At 42.2% G+C, this 23,276-nt stretch overlaps 2 protein-coding genes across 3 annotated transcripts in view; one reads left to right on the top strand and one right to left on the bottom strand.

Annotated features, from left to right (window-relative positions):
• Window positions 1-6,933: 6,933 nt before the first annotated feature.
• TRPC5 (transient receptor potential cation channel subfamily C member 5) overlaps window positions 6,934-23,276 on the bottom strand; it is a 174,903-nt gene continuing 158,560 nt past the window's right edge. For both annotated transcript variants that reach the window (XM_028714744.2, XM_028714743.2), the window contains 4 exons: window positions 20,359-20,565; window positions 19,064-19,105; window positions 9,647-9,736; window positions 6,934-8,278 (listed from right to left, as the gene is read on the bottom strand). In XM_028714744.2, the coding sequence (XP_028570577.1) occupies window positions 7,547-8,278; window positions 9,647-9,736; window positions 19,064-19,105; window positions 20,359-20,565 (1,071 nt within the window). In that variant the 3' untranslated portion in view covers window positions 6,934-7,546. The remainder of the gene's footprint in view (window positions 8,279-9,646; window positions 9,737-19,063; window positions 19,106-20,358; window positions 20,566-23,276) is intronic.
• LOC144326184 (uncharacterized) overlaps window positions 8,274-23,276 on the top strand; it is a 32,962-nt gene continuing 17,959 nt past the window's right edge. Inside the window, exons 1-2 of the mRNA XM_077922539.1 lie at window positions 8,274-8,742; window positions 11,849-12,022. Of these exons, the coding sequence (XP_077778665.1) occupies window positions 8,723-8,742; window positions 11,849-12,022 (194 nt within the window). The 5' untranslated portion in view covers window positions 8,274-8,722. The remainder of the gene's footprint in view (window positions 8,743-11,848; window positions 12,023-23,276) is intronic.

Genomic DNA, 23,276 nt, shown 5'->3' with positions numbered 1-23,276 from the left:
TAAGTTGCAGACTTGCTGGATACATATTTTTGTACACATTACAGTGGTACCTCAGGTTACATACGCTTCAGGTTACAGACTCCACTAACCCTGAAATAGTACCTTGGATTAAGAACTTTGCTTCAGGATGAGAACAGAAATCGTGCTCCGGTGGCATGGCGGCAGCAGGAGGCCCCATTAGCTAAAGTGGTGCTTCAGGTTAAGAACAGTTTCAGGTTAAGAACGGACCTCTAGAACGAATTAAGTACTTAACCTAAGGTACCACTGTACTTGGATGGAGAAAAGTACAAGATTTGGAGTGCAAATTTTGAAGGATAGCCGTGTTCCTGTTTGTGTGTTTATTACATAGGCTTGCCTTTAAATGCAAACTGAATCTACAGTAATTTCTCCCCATCCCTAGCAGGGGTGCAGAAAAACCTAAGTCCTTCCTATTTTAGGAAGCTTCAGAGTAACAGAAGTGGCAGCAAGACTCTGGTGTCAGCTTTGTTTTATAGTTACTGGGACAAGTTTGAATATACAGTTGAGCTGTATTTATAGCTGTAATTCACTGTTCTGGATAAGATACTGTACAGAATTTAGATGTCTGTGGGTTTGCAGGACACATGCCTATGTGGTGTTTTCATTCATTTGTCTCTAGATTTTAAACTAGGTCTGCAGACCCAGGCCAGGTGGTTGTTGAGAGCACATTGTTCTTTTTTGGCAGTGAGTGGGAAAGCAAGCTCCCTGCAGCTTCCCCTTTGGGCAATGGATGGGGCCATTTTGTCTTTTCCTTTGCTGTTATATTATTCCCAGAAACAGCTTTCCAGTGGTCTGTATATAGTCATCAGGCCAGTGGCAGAAGCCAAGGTGGCCTTTCCTTCAGTTCTGTGCCAGGACAATGCCTTGGTTTTAGAGTTTACAATTAAGCTAAAGTATGCATTCATTTCATTTAAATCTCACCATTCTTCCAAGCAGGTAAATGTGGTGTACATGGCTCTCCCTGCCCATTTCCCTGCCTCACAACAACCCCATGAAGTAGATTGTTGTTGTTTAGTCGTTTAGTTGTGTCCGACTCTTCGTGACCCCAAGGACCAGAGCATGCCACTGTCTTCCACCGCCTCCTGCAGTTTGATCAAACTTGTGTTCGTAGCTTCGAGAACACTGTCCAACCATCTCATCCTCTGTCATCCCCTTCTCCTTGTGTCCTCCATCTTTCCCAACATCAGGGTCTTTTCTAGGGAGTCTTCTCTTCTCATGAGGTGGCCAAAGTATTGGAGCCTCAGCTTTACGATCTGTCCTTCCAGTGAACACTCAGGGCTGATTTCCTTAAGAATGGATAGGTTTGATCTTCTTGCAGTCCATGGGAAGTAGGTTAGGCTAAGAATATCCATGAAACTCACCACTCTACCCTTTTAGGTTGACTGTTGTTCCTTTGTTTACCCAAGCTGGATTCAAAACTTACAGATGCTCCAATATTGATTAATTATTGGGTTACAGTAACTGGTTTCACAATGGAAGTCCGCTTTGTGGGTCTCCACAAGAGATCAGGACTCCCCAAAGCCACAACCCCTGGAGCATCCAAAACAACCGGGCCCCTGTCTTAAAGATTTTGAAGGTCCTGTGAAACTCTCAGCTGCTCCTCAGTTTGGGTCCCAATGGATGCTGCTGGGGAAGCTGTTGGAATCAAAGGAACTGGATGTGTGGGAGGGGAGGGCTATTTGTGCTATTTGTACTGCTTCCTCCATCCTCATAAGTACCAATGCATTTCTCAACACAGAGTTAGGTTGCTGATGAAACTGACCATATCCTCTCCCAAATTCCTAAGCATGTCCCAGATCTGATTACACACAGGCTTTTCTACATCTGGCCTGTTACCTCCCTGAGGAAGTTACCCTTACATCCCTTGCCCAACCCCCTCCTTAAGTCCTTATGTAAACACAACCTCTTTTTTCTGCTATGGTGTCTGTCCATCATTCAAACCTGCCCAGGAAGTGGCTCCTCCTTTGCCGAAATCAAAATGGCCAAAATTCCTCCACCAGCCTATTTTTTTTTAAATGATATGTATTTTTGTGTTTTTATATTGTAAACCACCCTGTGATCCTCAGATGAAGGGGGGTATAGAAATTTAATAAATGATAGATAGCATCTTCAGTACTTAGCAGCTGTAGATGATTCCTTAAGAACTAAGCTCTACAGCCAGTTTCTGCTGCCTTCTACCTAGTAGATGAGTAAGATCTGATAGTGAACGTTCCTCACATCCCAGCAGAGTGCATGGTCTATTTAAAACTTGAGCATGAAGTTTGCTGTTAGACTACAGCATTTATTAATTTCTGGAATTAATGAAAAACATGGAATTAATTAAATGAAATTAATTATTGAAAACATGGAATTAATGAAAGACATGAAAAATTGTTCTAGTTTCTTGTTACACACTACACTGAGCCCACTAATTCTTTTGTTTAAATATAACTTTGCAGCGGGTTGCTGCAAAAATTAGAATGTGTGTCGGGGGGAGTGGAGAGAGTTGTTCTAGATTTTACAGATACTTGAGCAAGGCTCCTGGACCAAAAAATCAAGATGCTTCATTTGACATCTAGGAGCAACAGCATTCTGAGCCTCTCGGCTGGTTCGGCTTTGCTTGATGTTCTTGTTGAGAAGTGAGGTGCTTAATAATTCAGATGCCTTGGAATTTATCCACAACTAGTTCTGACTGCTGCAAGATTCATCTACCCATATAATGCATTGTTAGCTTGCCAGGTAAAGCTCTTGGGACCCAGCCAGCACCAGGTGACCTGAAAGGTCAAATGTTATGCATTCACTCTTACACAGTTGCTTTGGAGGTGATTTTTTTCTTCCTTGGGTTATTATTATTATTAATTCAAATTTGTATATTGCCCTTCATTCAAAGATCACAGGGCTGTTCACAACAGAGCAGTAAGAAGAGATGCTTTTGGCCTTCAGGAAGTAAGAGATTTTGAGATACCTTCAGATAAACTGTATCATGGGAAGGTTTGTCGCTGAAGGGTACAGTGCATGCTTTATGGGGGGAAACTTGGTACCAGTTTCAGTTCCCTAATATCACCAAGCAGGTCTGTCTGGAAACCATGGGGAACTGCTATCAGTGTAGACAGTATTATCCCTGACAGATTTGACTTGGTTTTAAGTAATATACCATGTTCCTAGTCCAAATTCTAGCTTGAAAGATGTTGTGTACAGTTGGGTATATTTTGTAATAAATGCACAGAGTTTAAGGATGTAGCTATCTATTAATTGGACTAAGCAGGAAATTAACCATTGTATTCCACCAGATTATGTTTTTGTGTGAAAATGCCTACCATAGGAACAGTTATATTGGTGGGCTGGGAGACGTGGGCCTGGTCTGAATCCAGACCAGACCATACATGACAGGTGGACAATCTAGATGAGATGGACTGGTTTGAATAGTGCTCTTGTAATTTGATCTCTTGCCATTTTTAGAAAGAGAGTGTACCTTCCACTTCTATGCTCCAGCTGTTCATCTGCAGTTCTAACAGCCCCCAGATGCTCATCAACATAGGAACATAGGAAGCTGCCTAATCCAGAGTCAGACAGGTGGTCCATCTAGCTTAGTATTGCCTACACTGACTGCAGACCTTCCAAGCGTCCCTATTTTTCAGGGACTTCCCTAATTTAGAGAAGTCGTCCTGGTTTCTGATTTGATCCCAGAATGTCCCACTTTTCCTTAGGATGTCCCTGTTTTCATTGGAGAAATGTTGGAGGGTATGGAGTTATGTGAATCCTGAGCCAAGGAGATAAGTAGGTATACAACCTTTAGAAGACACCTGAAGGCAGCCCTGTATAGGATTTTTTTGAATGTTTAACGTTTTACTATGTTTTTATATACATTGGAAGCCGCCCCGGTTGGCTGGGGCAGTCCAGTCAGATGGGTGGGGTACAAATAATAAAGTTATTGTTGTTGCTGCTGCTGTTGTTATTAAATGGGGCATCCCTATTTTAAAAACTGGTAGGTTTTTTGAAAATGGAAAATGGTAATGCAGACAACTCTAAATATTCCTGTTAATGCAAAAGTAATGCAAGATTGTTGTAACGTATTCTACTAGACCTACGCCCTGAAGAATGTAAAAAGAAAAGAAAAGCCACATACCTGCAGTGAAGTTGAACACTGGACCTGTTTGATCTTGTTATCAAGCTAGTCTCAGAAATTGTTGCAGACAACACTGTAATCCCATTAAAGAGTGTTTGCTAATGATAAATTCTGGGATGCAATACTAAAATGGATATTTGAAACATTTGGTGTCATTCTTACCATGGCTATTGGAATTGTATTACTCAGAACTTTGCATTTTGGTTGCTACAGGAAGCTGCAGATCCCTCCAGTTCCATGGTGCCTCATCCCTCAGTCATATTTAGTAATGCAAAATGTGTGAATATATGAATATTGCATGGTGAGTTTCCCCACTCCTGGAAGCAGCAGTCAATGGGCTGAAGTGTGTGTGTTGGGTGCCAGTATGGCCTTGTGTCATACCTTGAATGTTTTTTCCTTCCTCAATGGTTAATTTACCTACAGGGGTGGCTTCTGCTTGCAGGAGGGTGTGAGAATAACAGAAAAAGGACAAAATCCAGTTGGCAATTTAAATTGGACAGAGGGAGAAATAGAAATCTGAGCATTTCTAGCAGCAACTGGGAGATGCAGCTTTGTAGGGCTGAACAATTTGTCCTCTGGGGATCTGATGCAGGATTTGCAGCTGCTCATAGGAGGCTGTTTGCTTTCACTATGTTCTGCTTACATATTTGTAAATAAAGCAAATATTACAAAGGCACCTGAAGCCTCAAGTGTGCTTTCGTCCAAAGGAAACTAAACCCTGAGGTATTAGCCCTGGAGCTTCTCACAGCTTGCAGAACTGGAGAAGGATGCATGGCAATAACTTTACCCATGTTGTAAGTGCGTCAGCTGAATATTGTTGTGAATAGCAGTGTTCGGAAAGGGTAAGCTACTGTGCCAGAACAAGCTCCTTAAATATCCAGGAATGGAAATGCTGTTCTAGAATCAATATAGCAAGGAATACAAGCCAGCACAGAATCTGATCAATGCAATGAATGGTTCAAAACGGAGCAGTCATCTGAAAGACTTTGGCAAACCTACTCAACGAGAGCAATATAGGCATGCTTGCCATGCAACTTTCAGGAAAGGCAGATCTCTGGGACTGGAAGGCCACTATATAGAGTTGCTCAACAATGTGGGTAGGGAATTGATTCTGAATAACACTGAACTTCGTTTCCATCACAGGCTTCACTAACCTGGTGCCTTCCAGAAGTTTTGGATTTCAACTCCCAATAGCCCCACTCAGAAGCCTTATCAAGTGTTAACCCAGAAAAGGTAAGATGTTCGCTCACAGTTATGAATGGGATGAGTTTTCAGTTCGTATGAAACAGAGAATCCTTGCTTTAAAGTTCTCTATTTATTTTTGGGCCTGAACACGTGTGCTCCTTAACTGTGAAACGGTCAGTACTACATGGCAGACACTTTGTTTTACAGGTATGATCTCATGAAGTAGATCAATTTGGGTGGCAAAATATAGCCCTGGGATTGCTGGAAGGAGAATATAATGACCTCTGATAATCAAGGTGCTCCAGCCCTGCTTGGGAGGACTGTGGGGTTCTCTCTGTTTCCCATGTGTGTATGCACAAAACTCTTTATCTGTGAATTCTCTGGATAGGGACCACTATGTCACCTGCTGACAATTCAATTTTTATAAGTCACAGCAGGAGCTGCAAAAGTGCTAGGTTTGTACTCTCCTCCCCACCAAAGCCTTTTATCTAGGGGTGAGGTGGTTAACAGCAGTACTCAACCCAGGCTCAAATATTATAATCCAGGGCTGTGCAATCAGAACACAGGAATATGATGTTTCCTATAACACCTGACAAATTGTGTGTGGCAAAACTGTACTGTCAATCCCTTCTCCATGGGTCTCATCCAAGGCAGGTACAGAAGCTGATGACACAATAACAGGCTCTTTCGGTGGTGCCCTCAACTCTTGTGGAATGCTGTCCCAAGGGGAATGTGCCTGGTGCCATTATTGTTAGTTTTTAGGCACGAGGCTAAGACATTTTCATTTGCTCGGGCTTCTGTTGGTTAAGTTTGGCTTGCCTTGCTTTTTTCAGTGGGGAAGGGCAGGATTTGTCCTTATTGTACTCATGGATGAGCATTTTAGGAATTTGATATTGTGCTTTGTTTTTAAATTGTGTGTATTTTATTTTGGTGTTAAGTCACTTTGAAACATTTTTTTTTTTGTTTTGTATAAAATGACTAACAATAATCACTTGCAAGAGGTCCTCTGCTCTGGATGCACTGATTAGCTCATTGCCTAAAAATGCTGGTGTGTCAACTTAGGGATGGGATAAGCTCTCAGTTTTAGTTTCTCATTTTTTCCTCAATCTAAAGTTCAGTTATTCACATTTCCACATCAGTTTCTTAAGTTTTAAAAATTTTCAGCATTTTAGTGCATATTTCTCCTAATACACATTTTTGTATGCAAGTTTTCCCAATACACGTATTTTTGCAAGCAATTTCCACAAACATAATGCATTTTGGTGTAGTGTTTTCACTAATATATGCATTTATATGCACACTTTCCCCTAGTATATGCATTCTGTACACATTATTTGGTTGGAGATTTCAAAAAATTCAAAGGATGGCTGTGGTTTGGTTCACATGTTGTTTTAGGATGTGTGAATGAAGTATATTTGCTTAAATCCACACTAACCCCATTGTTATGTAAAATATAGACATGAGTTTGGATGTCAAATATGCTGAATACCATTTGTGTCAGGGGGTTTTGCTATTTCCCTGGGACAATTGCAATGGCATACTACTATATCTGGATGGAGGGGTGCACGCGGAGGGATGAGAAAACAGAATATTTTGAAAAAGATCTGATGCATGAAAACAGCAAGTAAGTTCCAGAACTCAGCTTTAACTCATTGTGGTAATAATTTACAATAAGAAAACAATATGCAACCTTAATAAAAGACATACAGTTGAGTTGAAATCATGGGAAGTTGTATTGCTTGAAAGCGAAAAGCTCATTATATATTTGAACCCTTAGCCTTGCCTGTAGTCTCAGTTTGGCTCTTGACTTCCAACTAAGTCACTGAGCATCTGCTGATCCTAGTGAGCAGTAAACGGCCAGAAAAAAATGGAATGTAAAATGGCACAAAGCAGAGCTACACTAACCAAGGTGAGGTTGGAAAAGAAGCAAATGCTTGAGAGGTTCTCCAGTGTTCTGTAACAAAAATATATAAATCCTAAAGAGATTGCAGGAGAAGAAAGAAAGGAACCTGTATGAAGCAACCTTAGAATGTATTATATAGATTTTTTTGTGTTATTCAAAGGATTGGGCCATTTAAATTAAGAATGCGGCTAAAACAATATGAATTCTGCACTCATCAGTAGAGACAAAATGGCGGGGCAAGGGGGGGAGGAGACCTCCTAACTATGAATAATCTGTGATAGCAAACAGTTTCTAGTAATATTTATGTTCTGCAGCAGGTTACTGAATAGCTGTACTTATAGGCGAGTGGTAACCTGTTCCTCCTGTCCATCTTTCCATTGGTTCCTAAACAAATCACAGGCGTCTCCCCACGAGTCAAAAACGTCCTCAGAGGAGTCTATGAGTTTGGAATTAGAGGTGCAGATGCTGGAAGCACAGTGAAGGGAACTGGAACAAACTGCAGGGCACTGGCTCTGTCCCGTATGTCTGACGTTCCTACTGTAGTCCACCTCATTGAGGTTAATTTCACTCTTGGAGCAGTTCTCGTCTCGCTCTTTAGCCATCTGAGAATACTTAATGTCTTGCCACATGAGATGTGGCTGGATGACCCCATCGGAGATGGTGTACATGGGCTCTGAGTTTGGCTCTGGGAGGTGGCCATTCATCTTGGAAAAAAGGAGGCCCAGTCGCTTGAAGGACTCTTTCTTGGAGCTAGAGAGCCTTTGGACCCTGTTCCCATTGCGGATGAAGGAGCGCTTGTTGATCCCATTGCTTTTGGGCTTCTCGCTGACCATTTCGAACCCAGACATAGTCTTAATCAGAGCCGACACGTTGAAATCTTTCTTCTTGTTGGCTGTGCCAAAAGGAACGCTCTTCGCTTTGGATGTTTCTCCAGCAGTGTCCTCATTAGCGTCATCCTTCTGGGAGACTTCTGTGCTGCTGGTGGAATAGCTTCTCCGCTGGGGTTTTCGGTTGCCTAAGAGGTCAAGCACTTCATACCGGAAACTAGAGATATCCTGCTTTAATTCCTAGGGTGAGAGAAAGGGAAGGGAAAAAAATGAGTTAAACTCTAAAGATTTATCTGTCACGGGGGTGGGGGAAGAGAGAGAGTTTGAACTCTCCTGAGAGAAGCTATGCAAAGTTCAAAGTTATGCAAATGAATTTTTCCACATCACTGTACAAGAATTGCAAACAAATATTTTTCATTATTTAGAATCAGGAACAGAAGTTCAGCAGTTTTTGTTGAGGAAAAGAAAATCTGCAATATGATTTAGCCCCTTCATATAAACATTAACCATGCACTGCCTTTGTGTTTCATGCACAAATCTTGCTGGGAAGGATAGAGTACCTGGGAGCAGCAAAGATGTCTCACAATTTTAGAAACAGACTGGATAAAAATCCCAACTGAAAAAGGCTTGTGGAAAAAGGTGGCACCAAAAAGATAATAAGAAACAGCACCTGTCTGATGTGTAATGGGAGAGAGTTCCAACGGGTAGGTACCACCACACTAAATGCCCAGTTTCTACATTGCATAAAACCAAACCTTGTGAGATGGTATCTGCAAACTTAGTATCCCCAAACCATTTGCTTTTTCACAGGTTGTGAGCTGATGGGAGGAGATTAACATTTAGAAGAACACACACACATGCACACGGACCATGATCAGCACTTAACATTTTCATAGGGCCTTCCTTGCCTCCTCCCCATAGCCACCGCTTGGCTCCAGTAGGTGGTAAAGCCTACACAAGCCTATGGCAATATTGGAGCCAGCCCTGAAAGGTACTAGGAAGAAGGGCTGTGATGTGGTGGCAGAGAATATGCATTGCATCCCAAAGATGCCTGGTGAGACTGAAACACTGGAGAACTGCTGGCAGTCTGAGCTGGATAAACCAATGATCTGACTGGGTGGGAGGCAGCTTCCTATGTTCCTAAGAGCCTGCTAAGGTGCTGCCTGTTCCCATCAGGTTCCCTATTCCTCTTATACCCAGGGATTTATCTCCCCAGGCAAATACTTTTCTCTTTACACAGATTTTTGGTTCTTATTTTGAAGGGTGCCATTGAGGCCTCTTTTAAAGGGATAGGATTGGTAAATCCTAATCTCTCCCCCCCCCCCCCCGTCCATCTGTTTTTTTAAATCTTTTCATTGGATTTTCTTAGCTGAGGAGTCAGTTTGGGTCCTGCTGTGAGAAACCCACCTAACAAATATAATAAAAAATGGAAGACATTTAAGTGACAATACCTGATAATCCAGGAGCAAATCTAATTTAACTCAGTGGGACTTAACACCTGAGTTGATATGCATAGGAACATGCTGCAGATATTTACAGTGTCAAACAATTTTTATGTTGCGCCTGCCATAATACACTAAGTGGGGAACGACAATATCGTATCATTACCTTAAAGTTTTCTTCGGTTAATCCTTCATTGGTTTTTGAATTTCTTATCATTGCTGCAATATATCTCTTCACCAAGTTCCTGATCACTTCCTGTAATGAAAAAGCACAAGAAACCTAATTTCCTTGGAAGGCAATTTCCACAAACAAGGCTTCAATCCCTCTTCTGCTTTTCCTGTAATTCAGATGTGAAGTCCAAATCCATCTAGAATGCTCATTTTTAAATTAAAAAATAATCTGTTTTCTAACCTGTTTAAAGAGCCTTCACCAATGACACCTTCCAGAGTGAAAGACATTCATAGCGTCTCCTCTGAAGAGACACACGGGAATCAGCCTGGAAGTTTTAGCATGTGAAGCAAATGTTCCACCACTAATGTGGTGTGAGGAATGTTCACTGCTAACTCATTAAGTGTGTGAGGAATGTTCACTGCTAACTCATCCTATGACAATCCACACAGAGAAGGCATCACTCTAAAGTTATTCCATGCTATTTAACTTTTTGTTTTCCTAGTTCGTCTCCCTCTGCTCATTGAAGCCATCTGTGCTCCTGAGAAGCTACTCTGGAGTGTTGCAGAATTCTCCTCCTCGTGGAGGGGATAATTGCCCACAATTATAATTGCACAGTTGGCTGCAGGGGAAGGCAGGAAAGACTTTCCTGTTGGGAATGTACATTAACTGATCTTAGGATCCATGCTAGGCTGTTAACTAGCAATAATAGATGAAATGGCCGGGTAGCCATAAATTGTATTGGTTGCTTTATTGGAAAGAAAAGCACACTCAGTGAAAAGAAGTGGAACAGATGATATGAGTGGGCAAAAGCTCAGCCCTGTTTACCTCTGTTCAGTGAGCTGTGAAGGAAATACATTACTAGACTGCCCAGCCGAGCTGTGCCCATCTACTACAAAATGGTCTCATTTCATAACTCCTCTTAGTATCCTCCTATGAGAGGTCAAATGCTCAGGCAAGGCAACACCCCACACCCTTTCAAGCCCTCCATCCCTAGAGGGTCCTAATGCAGACTTTCAATGTTTGGGGATGTCAAGGCTGGCTGCAGCTAGCAGGAGAGCTAGCAGCTCCTTGTGTACAAGGGTGGGATTTATATCACTTTTGGTGGCCAAGAGAGATAATTCTGGGTCTTTGGTTAGAGATAGGTTTGTTTCTGTAGAATGGTCTGTGAATATAGACTGCTGGTAATTTTTCACATTCCCACCACATATGAATGAAAGTGTCATTGTGAGCACAGGCTTGCCAACATCTTTCAGAATATGTAGCAGCCAAACAGGGGTCCGATGCTAGCCTAGGAAAAACCTGAAGGAGGCTTCCTGTATTTTGGTGGAAATTGTCTTAATAAAGGGGCAGGACCAAGTGGATTTACCTATTTGTATCCCTATACAGTCATACAGTCAGATTACAGATGCTTCAGGTTGCGTTTTTTCAGGTTACGGACTGCCAAAACCCGGAAGTACCGGAAAGGGTTACTTTCAGGTTTCAGTGGTTGTGCATGCGCAGAAGCACTAAATTGTGCTTTGTGCATGCGCAGTAGTGCCAAATAGCAACCCGCGCGTGCGCACATGCACCGCTGCGGGTTGCGGACGCTGCGGGTTGCAGACTTGCATCCTGCATGGATCACATTCGCAACCCGAGTGTCCACTGTATCTCCCTCCCACGCTCCTCTCAAGCCTTCTGAGGATACTACAAAGATATCAATAAGCAGTTTGTAATAACTGCTACTCTGAGCCTTTCAGCTGCCCTGGGGTTTGCAAGCACACGTATTCAAATGGGGTTTGGGAATGAACGCCTTACCTCTTGGACAGTACAGAGCTCATGAAAGGTCTAATGTGGGTCACTTGGAACCAAGTGCTGTATGTTATGTTATGTTAACCTAATTTATGTTAACCTAATTTATTGTGTAGGGCTGCCTCTGATATGCAGTAGTCCCTTTCAGTTAGGTCATTTACATGATACAACTCCTTGGACTTCTGGCCTTCATACTGATTGTTGTAAGACACTTTGGGAACCCCTTCACCCTGTTGAAGAGCAGGCTAAAAATACTTTAAATAATAAAACAAAGAATAGATTATTTCCTCCATAAGAGTTCACTTATGGAGCAGCTACACAAGTCTTAAAGTGTGGCCCTTGGAAAGATCTCTGGAAAAATGAAAGTGCTCCCAGAGTTATCCTGGAAATCTTTATCTACCCAAACAGGAAGTGTTCTCCATTTCAATGTTCTTCTACACTTAATGGGTATACCGGAAGGGGACACCATACAGAGCCAGAGACCATCTTGATTGTGGTCCTGGAAGACCTGCCCCCTGCTTTGAAGGCCCTTTTCCACCAGGCCTGGAAGGGCAGGGCCAAGACTGACTCCAGCTACAAAAGGTGAGGCTGTTGAATGGGAATTGCTTATGGGTTTTTGTTGAGGATGTGTGTTGTTGCTTTTATTGATATTAATGTTTATATCTTTATTTTGTATCACATGATTTACGTGGAAATTGTTTGATTTGCTGTGTGTATTTTTTAATTTTTAATTATTGTTTATGACTACTTTTGCTGTGTTGTAGTTATGTATTTTTTCATGTTGTAAGTCACCTTAAAAGGTAAAGGGACCCCTGACCATTAGGTCCAGTCGTGGCCAACTCTGCGGTCGTGGCGCTCATCTCACTTTATTGGCCAAGGGAGCCAGCGTACAGCTTCTGGGTCATGTGGCCAGCATGACTAAGTGACTAAGCTTCTGGCGAACCAGAGCAGCGCACAGAAACGCTGTTTACCTTCCCGCCAGAGCGGTACCTATTTATCTACTTGCACTTCGTGCTTTCAAACTGCTAGGTTGGCAGGAGCAGGGACCAAGCAACGGGAGCTCACCCCGTCACGGGGATTCGTACCGCCAAACCTTCTGATTGGCAAGTCTTAGGCTCTGTGGTTTAACCCACAACGCCACCGCGTTAAGGTGTAAGTCACCTTAAACATGCTAAATGAACTGCAGTAATTCTTGCAAGTAAAGACTGAACTAGGGCTGTGGACTTAATGGGATGGACATTAATTGAAATGCCTAATTGATTTGTGAGTCTAGTGATAAATAAATTGGGTGCACTGCAAAAAAAAATTATTATACAAGCTTAAAAAAACCTTGATTATTAGAGCGATTTAAGTAATTTAATATAAATGATTAATGAATAATGAATATGCTTACAGTTTTTTGTGAAACTGATTTCTCCCTTCAGTTATCTTATTGGTTTACTTTGTCAAATGAACTTACTATGCAAACTAAGTGCTTTAATTTACATTAGGGTATATCACAGTTTATTGCATTTGTTAAGTCACACTCATTGAGGCTGCAACAATCATATGTACAATCACCAGGAAGCAAATGCTATCAAAATCTGTTGGGCTTGCTTCTGAATAAAATTGCATAGGAGTGGAATTGTGAAAGGTGTGGAATATGTTCTGAGCATAATGAGACAAACACCCAAATAGTCCATCATTGCAAGCAGGATATTAAGGTAATGACCCACATTTGTACTTGAAAAATTCTGTAGTAGAGACATCCTGACCCTGAATATGGGAGTGCCATTTAGGTATTGACATTGATGTCACCTGATATATGGGATCCTCCTTAATGAGGGTCCTGGTTGCACGCGGACTCCTAAGGCACCCCCACTGGGAGAGTTGTTGCCGGGCATGGCCCAAGTCTTAACCGTTGGACCCCAGGATCGCGCCAGGTTGTTTGGGCCAATTGGGTCAGTTGGCGTGATTCCTGGGGCCTATAAAAGCAGTGGTGTGGCGTAACTAGGAGTGCTTGCAGCATGTTGCCAAACACCTGCCCTCCCTCCCAAATTTTAGGTGATCTTGCTTTGGCCTTGCTTTGGATTGGGTTGCCTGCTTTGGAGCAGGGGATGGGTAGAAATTTTTTCCATTTGGCAGATTGGATGTAGCCACTTGGTTTTTGCCTACCCCCTTAGCAATCGTCACAACTTTGTAAGGTTTGGCGGTTAGGCATTGGCTTATTGAAGTGTGTGGGAGGGGAGGTGCAGCCATCACCTGCCCCTCCATGAATAAGGGTATTCCGGTAAAGGAATCTGGGGGTCCTGGATCTCATCTGAAGTTTGCTTGAGGGGCTAGGGCCATGCCAGGACCACAGGAACCCCGGGGTGAGCTTCGTTGGTCTTCATCGATATTGCTCTCTCGTTTGGTATTTACCTTTTCAGACTTCCAGCCAGAGAGGCAGGAGTCAGTTACCCTAAAATTACGTGTCAGTGTGAAGTTATTTTCAGGGGAAGGGCTTGGGGGCCTCGAAGCGCAACCATGATGTTACCCTTTAAAAAGTCACCTTGGCACTACCAATAGGGGTGCTGAATATGTCAGTTACCCTCAGGTTTCTCATTTTCCCAGTCTTAAATTCACTTTGCCACACATTAATGCACAAGTTCGCCATAACAAAGTGCTCAGAAAAAATTACCAGCATTTTAGTGTGTTTCTTTTAATATACTAGATTAGAAGCAATTTTCTTAACATAATGCATTTTATATGCTTTTCCCCACCAATACATGTATTTTCATGTACTTTCCTTTGATACACATGCTTTGGGAGTGCAGAGGAGTGCAGATTTCAAAGGACAACTGTGTTTTTTGGTTCATGCATTGTTTTCGGAAGTGTAAATTGGGTTTTGTTGGTATCCGTCTGTCTCAGGAGACAATGGAGTGTGCCACTGGGGGTGAAGTCAAACCTCTGCATTAGCAGCATTGGAGTCACCTCCTCAAGGCGCAAGCCTGGGCAGTGTGTATGGAGGTCCTAGGCTGCCCAGATGGCAAGTGTCCCCCCTCCCCCGTTTCTCCGCACTGAAACCAGAGTTATGATTATAAGAATGGCACGTGAACGGCCCTCAGAAACGCCACTAATTTGGGAGAAGAATAAAATCTCCATATTTCCAGAATCCACAAAACAACTTGCAGATCAAAGATGTGGTTCCCTCCAAGCAAAACACATGGCAATAGAAGCTAATCTGCAGTTCTACATCAGATTCCCTGCTATTTTCTGTGTCAGAAGGGGCAAGGAAACATACAAATTTACAGCACCAAAGAATGCAAAAGCCTATATCCAAGCGCTAACTGCAAAAAGTCTGCCAAGTGGAGCTACCAACTGAGCACAAGAAGATTTTTATTTATCCAGGTTTTATGAGGTCCAATTTTCAATTCTCTCTTTTTTTTCTCTCTTAACAGCTGTGACTTTATAGCATTCATTGATTTTTCTTTTTCCCTTCTTTAGCTAAATAATAAAAATAAGTCACTAAGGCTAATAACAAACTGAAATCCTTTTTTTCTTCTTGGTTACCATATTAGAATGATGTTAACAGCATTTTTTCTTCTTCATCTTCTTTTTGATATGAATGAATCATAATTTTCATTATTAAAAGGAGCTGCTACAAGTTGGATTCAAGCAGGAAGTCCTTTTTTGTCCTTCCCATCATCTTTTTTTCATTCCCCCCTTTTAATTTTAGGTAATTTTTTTCTACTAAGAGCACCACGTAGTTTAGTCTTGCTTCTTTCCCCTTTTTGTTGCTTCATATAAGCAAGTGAGTGTGCGTGAGTGCGTGTGTTTTGTAATTATTTCCCCCTTTCCCCCTTACTTTCTGTATTTTCTCCCTTTCATTAATCTTATACCTTCCATTTTACCAATATTGATTCTGATTTTACATCTATTTCTTCCCTTTCAATAACCAACATGTATTGGGGATATCTTTGTTATTTATATATTATTATTTATAATTATTGTTTTAAGGCATAGTGTTTGTTTGGGAAACAGATTCTACATATAGTTAATATCTATTGAATTCTAGTTTAAACATATATGTTAGATTTTTATCCTTAAGATATATTATATCCTATTTGAAATATTATTAGATCCTATATATTTCTAAATATGGATTAATTAGTTACGAGAACTGATTAATGGGCTGAATTAGGTGCAAATATGAAGGCTGTTAGTCTTAATGTGAAAGGTCCGCGAGAAACTAAGCAGCAGAATGTAGTCTTAGCATATTTCCAAAGGAAAGTGGAGTGATATGTTTGGCACCAGCTTGGCTGCAGGAGTTGCTGGAAGGAGCCAAACAAGGGGCAATTCAACTATCTTAGGGACTGCACTCTAGGTTTGTGTAGTGCTTACTCCTTAGTTGTTTCCTTTCCTGAAGATATCCCACAAGACAGTAGAGGTTTAAGATCAGAGTATTCCTTCTTCTAAATGAGTTACCTTCCCAGGTTGACTAGCTGTAAAGACTTTCTTGCCCATCCTTATCTCTTATCACATCTTACAGCAGTAGGCGTTGAACCTATAGCCTGTGCTCCAAATTAGGCCTTGCAGAAATCCTAACTTGGTCCATAAGCCCATTTTTCACAAACAACACCAATCTGCCTCACATATGATGTGATATGAGTTCGCGGATCAAGTAAAGACATGCCTAAAAAAGGTAAATGACCCCTGACAGTTAAGTCCAGTCACGAACGACTCTGGGGTTGTGGCGCTCATCTCACCTTACTGGCTGAGGAAGCAGACATTTGTCCGCAGACAGTTCATCCGGGTCATGTGGCCAGCATGACTAAGCCACTTCTGGTGAAACCAGAGCAGCGCACGGAAATGCCGTTTACCTTCCTGCCGGAGTGGTACCTATTTATCTACTTGCACTTTGATGTGCTTTCGAACTGCTAGGTTGGCAGGAGCTGGGACCGAGCAATGGGAGCTCACCTTGTCACGGGGATTTGAACCGCCGCCCTTCCAATCGGCAAGCCCAAGGCTCAGTGGTTTACACCTCAGCGCCACCCACATCCCAGCAATCAAGTAAAGACATGACTAGAAAGGAACAATTGGGAGCCTTAAAGTGCCCTTCCTTGGCAGGCAATTCTTCCTGTCAGAACTGTTCGGTGGTCAGCTACATAAAGGCGTTCTTAACTGGGAACTCTGTAGTATGCCTGATTCCAGCCCATAGTGGGGCTTGCTTTAAGTTGCTGACAGCAAGCCCTGCAGGGGTTGGTAGTAGTACAGTGGTCCCAGCCCATGCTCCAAATGGGGCTTGTTGTAATTGTCTATGAGCCATCGCCTGCTCATGTTGGTGAAGCCAGATGACTGCCAGGTGAGCATCTGACTACCTGCCAAAATGGCCTGCAGAGAGCTGCAAAAAGAGGACAAATTAGAAAGCTTTTGGGGTGCTTTTTGCCATATGTGAGTTGGAGTTCTGTTACAATAACCACTATCCCAGATGCTTTACGGAGAGGTTATTTGCAGGTTTCGTATTTGTAAAACTAATTGGTGCACAGCATGTTTTCATATTGTAGGATTATAAATAATGCACAAAATGTTAGTCAAAACTCTTTATTGTAGAAAGAGAGTACGTCTTATTTCAGCAAATCCTAATTTGTTGCCAAGTTTTGTTTGCATGTATTGTGTATGTTAAAATTCAGTAAGAGTATTTTTAATGAGTGGTCTGTAGGGAGTGGGGGAGCTCAAGATCCAGCTGCCACATCTCCCCACATATTTTTCAGCATTCAGGATTTCAAGTGTAAGGAGTTAAATACCGTGGCTAGGAACTTCAGGTTGTCCCTGAAGTCTCCAATTTGCCTGGCCCCCTCCAACTGGGTGGGAGTGCCTTTGATAAAAAGCAAGACAGTGCATGCTACTTGCAAGCCTCAGCCCTGTCAATTACAGCATAGATACTCTGGGTTGTGTGTGTCTTCCCTCCTACACTTCACCACCAATTAACCTCTGCTTCCAGGGCCCATCACCAGTGGCCATTCCTAGGTCTCAGTTTTGGGTCATGAAATCTTAGGGTCTGGGATGCACCTGACCTGGCAACCCTATTTAGGACCCAGAAGTAAGGGGCAAACTATTTCCCACACAACCTGTCACTATCTACTTCTCCCTATTCAAGCATTGCTTTTTGAATGCAAAATAATGTAGGAAGTTGCCTTATATTGAGTCAGGCCATTGGTCACTAAGCTCTGGCAGTGGCTCTCCAGGGTTTCACATGGGGAGCCTTTCCCAGTCTGGAATGCTGCAGGTTGAATCTGGGACCTTTGGGCTGCAAAGCAGATGCTCTAGCCACTGAGCTATAGCCTTTCCCCCAGATACAGTCCCATGAGTAACAGTAAAAACAGGCCAGGCCAGGATGGACATTTTGTTCCTCCTAGGTTGTTCCACAAGCAAAAGCTAGATTCCAACCTGTTGCAGCTACAGAGAAGGAGCCACATCTAAAAGTGTATCTGAGCTTCTGATATCTCAGTGGTTATTTTCAAAAAATCTAGCATAATGTGTTTGAGCTGATGGCATGGTAAATCCTTTAATCTTAGTAAATCTTTTAATTGGAAGAATTAGCGATGCCAAACAGGCTACAAATGCAATTTAGGTTTGCAAAAAACTATGATGGAAAACGCTCAAGTCCTCAAGGCCTTGTTCTGTATGCTGAGGCTATGTGGGGAACCCTTCAAGGACCACATACCAGTGGTGATCGGGGTCAGAGGCATGAGGACAGAGGGACTTAGGGAGAGTCCCAAGAACCAGGTAGAGAGGTCTGAAGGGCCACATCCAGCCCATGGGCCTGAGGTTCCCCATCCCTGCTCTAATAGCACGACTCTGGTACATTCAACAGGGTTTGTGCAGAAGGTGCACATGGAAGGTGGGGAAACTTGTTTGGACAGCTTTGCAGCTCCCAAGCAGTCTTGGAACTCTTGCTACTAATCTTGTCTTCCTGAGTCTTCGGCCTTGCTCTCAAACCAGATAAATCATTGCTATTCCTTTGTCTTGCAAGAGCACCTGGACCCTGCTCCTTCCTGGCCACTGAGTTTGCACCATTAGACTGCTATAATAAAAAAAATACTTCTTTATTTATCAGTACATGCCTCTGCGGTTTGCATGATCACAGCCAGACGGCTTTTTGCAGTGTTTTGCCAATGCACATGGGTAAAGAGATGCAATGAACCAAGTGACCTGAAACCTGCTGCAAACTGCACATACTCAGTTCTACAGTCTAATTTTAGAAACACTAAGATTTTAATGCAAACCGAATCTCATCACACTTTTGCATTAACTCTCATGAACTAAGAATACTCCTTGTAGTTGTAACCAGATGCCAAAAGAAAGTATAACAGAAAGTCGTAACCTGGATCCAAACAGTGAGGGAACTCATTCTGCCTACCCATGGGAGCTTTGGATATATTTTTTTGCAGGACCCCACTATGTGACAAACCTCTACTGGAACAGAGAAATGCTTCCAAGGCAGTTGATGATATGGTGTTTAAATAGGGGGAGGGGGAAGTTTTTAAAAATCTGCAGGCCACACCCAAAGTTTTTGCAAAGCATAAAGAAACTATTTGGCTCTAAGCTCATTGCAGAGCAAGGAAATGCAAATAAACTGCTTCATCAAAGAATGTATTTTACCTGATAGTGCTGATTCTGAATCAAGTTGTCAGCATGACGTTCCTGAAATGAAAGAGGCACATATATATTAAACAGGTGACCATCATATTTTCAACTTTTTTGTTGTAAGCAATTTGTTAAAAAGAGCCCCACTTGATGAGAACTAGTTAGCTAGTTGCTGATGGAAGTCCAGGGTACAGGTAAAGGTAAAGGTGAGGCACAACTATTGGTCCACTTACCTCAGTCTAGTCTACAATAGCACTCCAGGGTTTCAGACAGGGGATTAAACCTGGGATCTTCTGCATGTGAAGCAGATGTCCTCCTACCCACTATGCTACAGCTCTTCTTCAAAACTCAGGTCCTCCCACAACAGGGCTGGGTATGTGTGTGCATACAGCCTCTGAATCTGACCCCCCTTTTGAAGCCAATGAAGCCAGTGGTGACATCATATGTAGCTAGTTGGCTGGCTGAACTCTAGACTGCTCACTAATGGTTCCTCCTAATTCTGGGAAAAGGTGACAGGTGGAGTGCCACAACAGGGTCCCTGTCCTGGGCCCATTGTTGGTCAACATCTTTATAAACCACTTGGAAGAAGGAACTGAGGGGATGTTCATCCAGTTTGTAGATTACACCAAACTGGAAGGGGTAGCTAATGCTGCAGAAGACAGAATCAGAATTCAAAATGACCTTAACAGATTGGAGAACTGGGTGCAATCTAACAAAATGAGGGCTTATCTGCTTACCTTTTGCCCTTCTCTTTCCAGGCACAGGTCACATGCAAAAACCCACTCTTTACCACTGAATCAGAGCAAGTGATTGTTGCACTTCAGCTTTAAAGAGCGGGGTTTTGTGGGGCAAGATCTGGGGCAAAAAAAGAGCGCTCGGACACAAAGCTTTAAAGTGTGGACCTCTGCAAAAGTTAGGTTTGGAAAAGCCCTGAGTGGGGATTTGAACCCTGGTCTCCCAGGTCCTAGTTTAACACCCTAACCACTAAACCTCACTGCATTTTGTATGTTATATACACTAATATATGCATTTTTATGCACACATTACCCTAATGACTGCATTACTGTACACATTACTGAACTGGAGAACTGTCTTTCAAAATTTGAAGAATTGCAGATTTCAGATACCAGCTGTGTTTCAGTTCTCATATTGTTTCATAAACTGCATCTTAGGGAGATACACCTTTAAATGCAAACTGAATAAAATTTCTTCCCCATCCCTACTTACAACATTATCCTGCCATTCAAAAGCAGAGAACCAACTCACAAAGCAGAGTTTCCTGAGAGTGATTGCAGGGACTGTCTCCTTACCGTGAATGTCTTCAGGTTTTCATGCTTTTTCTGATCATTCTCTGGGTCCTGAGACGGGCAGAGTTGGTTGTGGATCCACTTGCAAAGATACCAGAAGGACTTGGGGCTGGGGATGATGTTAAAAGGAGGTGGCAGAGTGCCACCTTCATCAAAGTAACTCATCCAGAGCTTGGTGCGTGCAAACTTCCATTCAATATCTGCATGGTCCTGGGTGTGGAGAGAAAGTCAAGAAAACAATAGCGGCAAAGTTGTTATCAGCTTTTGGTGACAGCGAATTGCCCACACCCTAAGCTACTGTATGGGACACGGATGGCGCTGTGGGTTAAACCACAGAGCCTAGGACTTGCCGATCAGAAGGTTGGTGGTTTGAATCCCTGTGACGGGGTGAGCTCCCATTGCTCGGTCCCTGCTCCTGCCCACCTAGCAGTTCAAAAGCACATCAAAGTGCAAGTAGATAAATAGGTACCGCTCCGGCGGGAAGGTAAACGGCATTTCCGTGCACTGCTCTGGTTCGCCAGAAGCGGCTTAGTCATGCTGGCCACATGACCTGGAAGCTGTATGCCGGCTCCCTCAGCCAATAAAGCAAGATGAGTGCCGTAACCCCAGAGTTGGTCACGACTGGACCTAATGGTCAGGGGTCCCTTTACCTTTACTTTTAAGCTACTGTACAACAACCTCTCTGGCTGAATATTAAGAATGGCCCTGGAGGTTATGCTTGTATATGACATAATGAAAGCCACAACCTTCCCAACCTTGTGCCCTCCAGATGTTGTTGGAATACAACTCCCACCATCCTTGACTATTGGCCAGGGTGATGGAGCTGATGGGAGTTGGAATCCACAACATATGGAAATTTCTGAAATTCTCCTCAACCCACTATCTCCCCCTGACTGCGGAGTTCCAGATTACCTAGCCTTATTTCCTTTTTTAAAAAATCTATTTTTATTGATAACTCGTTGAAAGATATACCAAAGTTCATACCAAAAATAAATGCTTTTAAAATTTAATCTAAAAAGGAAGGGAAGCAAAGAGGAAGGGAAAGGGAGAAAGGAAAAGAAAGGAGAGAGAGAGAGAAAAAAAATAAAAAAGATAAAACACTTCTGGTTCTCTGTCCTGAAGCTAAACATAGTATTCACTCATTAACATCCAACAATTCTATTTTCTATAAGCCAATATTTTTTCAGTCTTCAGATCCAGATATTACAAATTCATTTTCTCTGTCCTGCAAAAAGTCCATAAGAAGTTTCCAATCCTTAATAAATGACAATAATGATTTTTCTCTACTTAAAAGTGTTAATTTTGCCATCCTATAATTTTATCAGCCATTCCTCCATAGTTTGTAGGGCGGTATCTTTCCATCTTTGGGCATATAACAGTCTTGTTGCTGTGAACATATATTGAAATAATCTCTCATAGTCCTTTTCCAGTTGTGTATCCATTAACCCTAAAAGAAAAAGTTCTGGCTTCAACTGAATATTAACCTTTAAAACCTGCTGTATCAATGTATGTGTTTGTATCCAATGTTTTGTAGCCTTTTTATACATCCACCAAGCATGGTAAAATGTTCCTTCATGTTCTTGGCATTTCCAGCAAACATTTGAAACATCTTTATACATTCTAAATAATTTCTCAGGAGTTAAGTACCAATGATAACAACATTTTATAAAACTTCTCTTTATGATCATAACATAATGTAAATTTTAACCCCTTAGTCCACATATGTTCCAACTGTTCCTTTTTTGCCCATTTAATCATGCACCCATTAACCCTTTTCCTTCTGATTCAAATTTCAACAAAAGTTTATACATTTTTGCAAGAACATGTTTTGAAGTGAAATGAATACATTTAGGGTTGGGTTTTTTTTTGTAAATTACCAGTTTGCTGCAGTTTTATGTTCTTTCATTTCTTCAATCTTTACTTCCCTCTATTACTGATGCACATGTTAATACTGATAAAACACTGCAAAAAAGCAATATTGAGGTGACAGTACAGATGGTTATACAATGATTAGTTTTTTGCAGTGTTCTTCTAATGTGTGTGGGTAAACACTACATGCAAAACATCTTGAAGCATTTGTACAGACACTGTGTACATACATACATATAATGTTGCAGTGTTGCATGTGTGCCCAACCCTTTCATTTGCATTATCCTTCCACTAGGAGTGGTAAATTCTGTGGTGCAGATGGTTCTCATGACAGCTTCCACAGCATGGGAGAATGGGAGAATACAACTCTCTCCTAAGACAGAAATAAACTTCTGAACAATGCTGAATTATGGCTGTTAATTGTCAATTACCTGCCCTTTGCCCTAAGGCCCCAGGGCATGTTGCCACATTAAACATTGTTGTTACAGTGAGATGTACCCTATCCTCTTAAATGCATTATATGTCATATATCAGCCGTTAGTGATTTGCAGTGCTCCCAGTCATTGTATGCAATCCCTGGACTAATTTCATGCAGGTGGGAAAGGAGGTGACAGAGAAAGTGTGGGAGAAGGGCTAGCAGAGAGAGAGAGGAGAAGGAGCCCACACATGGCTGGCTCCTGCCCCACTTGCTTTCAAGTCTTGGCCCCAACAGATGGCCCCCAAGGGACTGTGGTTATCAATAGGGGAAAAAGTTATCCCATCCCTTCCATAGTTCATGTGTTTATTTAGCATTCAAACATGGGCAAATACATGCTGACTTCCTTCTGTAAAGGTTGCTCAGTTTCCTGATTTTAAAAGAACAATCACCATTGAACCTACTGTACATATTCTGCACCATGGGCTTGTTTCCGTGGTGACCTTATCATCATCCCAAGGTTTGATTCTAGAGCCCTTTCTCCAAGCTCCTGCAGACCACACCCCCACTCTGTCCCATGACCATCATCACGCTTCTTCCTAGCTGTCACTCAGATATTTTTATCTTAGTTCTTTCA

Source organism: Podarcis muralis, chromosome Z, assembly GCF_964188315.1.
Source record: "Podarcis muralis chromosome Z, rPodMur119.hap1.1, whole genome shotgun sequence".
Lineage (NCBI taxonomy): Eukaryota > Metazoa > Chordata > Lepidosauria > Squamata > Lacertidae > Podarcis > Podarcis muralis.
This window is presented reverse-complemented; position numbering and strand designations above follow the sequence as displayed.